We start from the raw sequence: 5,925 nt of genomic DNA on the forward strand, positions 1-5,925 counted from the left end.
ATATTGGACATAAAGTCCATCTTGCCCATTTTTATGTCATTTTCTCATTTTTTTCCCCTCTCTGAGTGGCCCTAACCTGTGAGCTGTATGCTTTGGAACACAATTTTTTTGGCAGACTTTAAAGGAATCTGCAGTTTTCCTGGGAGTGAGAGGGAAGAAAGGTGGTTTAGGTAAGGAAGAGAAGCAGCACTGAAATTCATTTCAGTGTTATTCAAACATTCACTGATAAGCAAATACAGTTTAAAGCATGACAGCCCCAAAAATCTTAAGAGGACAGATGAACTGGCTCCAAATCCAGAGCCAGTGTGGAAATAGCTAAAGAGGAGTTCTCTGGTGGTGCTGTAAGGCCCTTCCAACAAGACACCCAGATCTCACTCCCTCAGCAAGCAGGCTGGAGACTACTGCTGGCACTGCTGCCTTAGCTGCCAGAAAAAGGACCTTTCAAAAGCTGATGCACTATTTGGTTTCCTACTTGCCTCGGTTCAGAAAAGGACAATATATCAACGAAGAAATAAAATACATGAACAATCTCTGTCAGACAGTGAATGCTGATGATTCTGGCTCTTGAAGGAAAGAGAAGCTATTTACCATCTGCTGACCCAAAAGAAGCAGTAAGAGTCAGACAGCAGCAGGTACTGGAGGAATACTGAACAACTCTTCTGTTGCCTTGTTTTTGACAGAGTGTCTGGAGGTGAGGGCAGAAAGACACAGCTGAAACCTGAAATACCTGTAAATAGTTGTGAAAGATGCAGTGGAAGCATTTCAACTCAGGGAGTTACAGAAATGCATCTTATATAATGACAGCTTCTGAATCTTGGCATCGTAAGAACCACCTCTCTTCCTATACATTTGCTATTGCAGACATCTGTATAATCACCTAACAAGAAAAGCATCTGAAGACTTAAGCAGCCACAACAGCAGGCAACAGAGGTAAAGGGCATCTCTTTTGTCTGCAGCTACAGTAACAGCCCACTGCACTGCTAAATTTGATAAGAGCTCTTCAAATCAGTTTCTGCTTGAGCAAGGGTAACCACTGTGTAGGATTCCCCTTTCTCTTTATGTGCTGCCTCCTAAAACTGTCATGAAGGGATGGAGTTATTGGGAAGAAGAGAAATAAGTACACATGGTTTGGCTAACAGAACACATCGTGTACTCACACAGAAAACAGACAGAAAAAACAACCAGGCTAATAAACTTAAGGACACTTGCTACTTGTCCTAGGAGAAGCAGCTGCCCTGAGGTGCTGAGCTCTTCTCCCTGGTATCCAGTGATAGGATGCATGGGAATGGTGCAAACCTGCACCAGGGGAGGTTTAGTCTGGACATTTGGAAGCCTTTCTTTACCAAGAAGTTGGGCCAACACTGGAAGAGGCTTCCTAGAGAGGTGGTCAACACTCCAAGTCTGTCAGTGTTTGAGAGTCCCTTAAGATGCTTTAAGTTTTGGTCAGCCCTGAAGCAGTCAGGCTGTTGGAACAGATGATTGTTGTAGGTCCCTTCCAACTAAAATAATCTAGTCTAGCCTAGTCTCCCAAAATGCAAAATGAGCTCTTCAATTTACTTTTTCAAACTTCAGAATTTTCCCCTCGCAATTCTCTTCAGTTTCTTAGGAGTTATCTGCAGATTTTACTAAATACTTGTTATAAGTTCCCCTACATCACATCATCACATGATTCCTTCTGCTTACACCCCCCTGGTATGACTCTGAGTATTTTCTGTTAGTATCACTCTTCCAAAATACACGTACACAGCTATCATCTTCCACTCCTGACTTGGCAAAGTATATACACTTAGTTCTGTTCTTTTAACTCTTCTCATTAATCCAAAACCATTCAACCTATTAAGCATCTTGAGACTCTTCTCTGGATCCTATACAACACATTTATATCTTCAAGATGTGATTCTTCCCCTCTACTCTACTCTCCCCCATCCCCTCTACTACAGGTGAGACCCCACCTGGAATACTGATTGCAATTCTGGTGCCCTCAACACAAAAAGGACATGGAACTGTTGGAGCAAGTCCAGAGGAGGCCACAAAGCTGATAAGAGGACTGGAGCATCTCCCCTATGAGGACAGGCTGAGGGAGTTGGGGCTGTTCAGCCTGGAGAAGACTGTGTGGAAACCTCATAGCAACTTTTCAATATCTGAAGGGCCTACAAAGGAGCCAGAGAGGGACTCTTTGCTAGGAACTGCAGTGATAGGACAAGGGGTAATGGGTTCAAACTGAAGGAGGGAAAGTCTAGGTTAGATGTACTACAAGGGTGGTGAGACACTGGCACAGGTTGCCCAGGGAGGCTGTGGCTGCCCCAACCCTGGCAGTGTTCAAGGCCAGGCTGGATGAGGCCTTCAGCAATCTGCTCTGGTGAGGGGTGTCCCTGCCCATGGCAGGGGGTGGGGACTAGATGATCTCTAAGGTCCATTCCAACCCTTAAACTCTATGATTCTATCATCTTTGTGAAAGTGGAATATCAAACGTGGTACTTTGCATCTGGCTGTCCAAGCAAGGGGACAGTATTTTGATGGCACATTTTACTCAGCTCAAAACTATACCAGTCACCTTACATTCCACATTTTAGACCAGAAGACCAATATACTAAACACAGTGCTTAGTTGACAGCCCCAACTTCCCACGTTGCAGTGACAGCACCAGGGAACAAGTCTTTGAAGAGAGGCTAATGTAAAATCTAAACAGGACCTAGATCTTCCTAGAGAAGAATGAAACAAGCACACTGAAAATCTGCTCATTCCTTCTGCACACTGAATATAAACTAAACTGAGGGCAGGGGGAATCCTTTGACCATTATTAGCAAGTCATAAGGCACATGCATGAGGAGAACTCTGTGACACCCTGACATTGATGCCTGACTTTATAATGCGACTAAACTTCCCTTAGCATGGCTGGAGTTACTTATCACTCTTCTAATGTTTTCCCAGTCATGGTTTCTCTTTGTCACTAGGAGAGGGAGACATTTGTATCCTGCATTTTCTCAAATTGAATCTTGTGTTGTTCTTGCCTGAATATTCTATTAATTTTTTCTCAATTTGCCATCACTTCACATCTTATGTTTGAAAATCTAATTAAAGGGTTGTTTAACAACATTAATGATCTGTAACAAGGAAGTAAGTAAATCCAGAGCCAACACTGATCTCGGAACACCAATTTAGATATCCCTTCTACTCTGTACACTGTCAATTTTGGTCTGTCATTTGCAGTCCAGGCTTTTCATAACACTGCTGATACACAAATTAATATGTCATGCTTGAGCAACTAAAAAAAATTATCTATGCCTGTTCCCTTCACTGTTTTTCCTAATCTACCTATATACTCAACTCCACACACATTTGTGTAGGACTTTTTAAAACACTTGTTTTTTAAGACCTGATAAATGAAATTCACTGCTGGAAAGTTAACAGCTGTCCACGCTCCTTCCAGCTCCTCCACATCTCTCCTTCATCCCCATATGTTCTCTTTGCTGTTTATAAAAACATAGCAAATACATGAGTCTGCATTTGGTCTGTTATGGAAGGCACTGTTAATTTTGAGATAGATTCATAGAATGAGACACAGCAGCACCCACTGTCATACAACATATCCCACTTACTGTGAATAATTATCCTGCATACAGGATTTTATATATTTATTCTATACATTTGTAAATCCTATAAATGTATTTTATGTTTCAACAAATCTTTGAAGTTCCATTTGCCTGTCAGCAACATCTTTTCCTCTCCAATAGATCACTGACCTGAGAGAATAAGTAGCAGTCCAGTGTCCACCTCCTTGAGAAACTGCTTTCCAAGGTAGTGCAGGTTAGAGGCAGTTGAAAGGAAATCTATACATCACAGGACCTCCCTGTTCTCTTTAGTGTTCTCACAGAATTATAGAATTTAGGGGTTGGAATGGACCTTACAGATCATCTAGTCCCCCCCCCCTGCCATGGGCAGGGACACCTCCTCACTAGATCAGGTTGTTCAAGGTTTCATCCAACCTGGCTTTGAACACTGCCAGGGCTGGGGCAGCCACCATGTCCCTGAGAAACCTGTGCCAGTGTCATTCCCTTTCTAACAAGCAAGAATAAACTGGGGTATGGACAAGCAGTAGCTGGCTCAAAATACAAACACACCTGTCCCAAAGAAGAGAAGTGAACTTGGTTAACTCCTTTTCTGTGTGTTATAGTGTGCTTTCTCTTTATTAAAAATAACCAAACCAAAACTTCTTAAAATAGTTTTGTAGTTACTGGTTAAATACAATGTCAAATCAGGTGCATCTCTCACTAGGTGGTGAAACATTTTATTTTCACACAGGCCTATTGACAGGCCATCCCCAGGCACTGCAGTTGTACCTGTGCTTGTTCTGGGGTTTTCCACCATTCTCATATTTTAGTAACACAGGCAAATTTCTGTCTGGTGTGTATTAAAAGGCCTTCTGTCCCTCACAACTGAAACAAGGTGGACTGTTACTGTGCCAACACTATCTTGTCAGTTTTGAGGGGGGAAAAAAGGGGTTTGCACTGAACAGTTTAAGGGACTGAAATCAGTGACTTCATGCATTTCATGATAGAAATGAACCATCAAGATTATATACCAAAAAAAAAAAACCTCAAACCAATACTAGAAATGCACTGGTTTTTATTTTGGCATTCTATTGCTCCCCTTTGTAAATGAACAATTAATTCTTTAGGTGGCTACAAAAATTCCCCCTACTATAACATGTACTAACTCAGTTAGGCAAGGTAGGTTTTGTAGAATGAGGAGTCAAATGAATTTGCTGGTCCATGTGAGGAATCAAATTAATTTGCTGGTCCATGTCTTTCCTGGTCAGACACAGAGTGTTATGAGACTTTATCTTAATGAGTGTCATCAAAAAGTTGACACTCATACCAACCTTCATGACTCTAAAACCCAGTAACTATCATTGTGAGCAATACCTGTTGACTGAATAATTTCAGTTCCTCGTGGCACTTTACTCCTTTGCCTCTTTGTTGCTTCCAAAATACACTCAACAACATCATCTCGTACTGGTGTGGTATCAAGTGACTTTACAAGGAAAGGGTGAGGGAAAAGCAGTGTGGTGGCAGAGGTCACAAAGAGAGATTACAGGACATCAGTGTTACATAAAATAGATCTTAGGAGAAGACTTAGTTCACTCACTGAAAGCTCCATGTGCTGAATTATACCCTCAGCCTGGGGACATTTCAGCTGTGCATCACACAACAAGTCAAAACTGTCAACTGTGTCCCCCAACATTTACTTACATAGATCCATAATGTGGTTCCTGCAAATGGCACAGTTATCAACCACAATGTCCCATGCCCACAGAGCTACTGCATTCCACTAGAGGGGAAAAAAAAAAAAAGAGAAAAAAACATGGGTTTGATTTGATTTACAGTGGGCAGAAATCCTTGTTATTCCTCAAGATCCAGTGTATTTTTCAAATAGAAAAGCTGGGATAGTTAAAAAAGATAATCTTAGAGGTCCAGAGTAAAACTTTATCATGAGTTCAGGTTACCAGAAAGCAGTGATACCTTCCTCTCACAAACTTCCCAGACTCAATGCCTCCTTCCCACTTCAGCAACAAGATAACTCCCATGGTTCCCTTTTTTTCCTGAAACAACCTTGAATTTCTATCCAAGATCCAAAGGCAAGGATGCAGCTCATGCCACATGCTCAATTCTGATGGAAAGGACAGTACCTTGGAAAAAGAGGCCCATTCAGATGCCATTTTGTTAAGTGGAACTTCCATTATTTGCAGCAGTTCTTCTAGTGATGATCCCCCAGCGCAGATGGGGTCAAGAACTAAATATTTGTCTCTACCCTGTGCTGAGTCCTGAACAATCTCCTCCACAAAAGGGTAACAGGCCACAACCTATTGGCAAGGCTGGGTATAAAAATTTCAAACTACTACCACATTATCTTTTTGAAGACTTT

At 41.8% G+C, this 5,925-nt stretch overlaps 1 protein-coding gene across 1 annotated transcript in view; it reads right to left on the reverse strand.

The window, feature by feature from the left end:
- Window positions 1-5,863, reverse strand: part of LOC103803839 (RING-box protein 1-like) — a gene marked incomplete at its 5' end in the record, with an annotated part of 9,526 nt that extends 3,663 nt beyond the window's left edge. Inside the window, 2 exons of the mRNA XM_009076416.1 lie at window positions 5,253-5,331; window positions 5,690-5,863. Of these exons, the coding sequence (XP_009074664.1) occupies window positions 5,253-5,331; window positions 5,690-5,863 (253 nt within the window). The remainder of the gene's footprint in view (window positions 1-5,252; window positions 5,332-5,689) is intronic.
- Window positions 5,864-5,925: the final 62 nt, after the last annotated feature.

This window comes from Acanthisitta chloris, unplaced genomic scaffold, assembly GCF_000695815.1.
Source record: "Acanthisitta chloris isolate BGI_N310 unplaced genomic scaffold, ASM69581v1 scaffold39956, whole genome shotgun sequence".
NCBI classification, from domain to species: Eukaryota; Metazoa; Chordata; class Aves; order Passeriformes; family Acanthisittidae; genus Acanthisitta; species Acanthisitta chloris.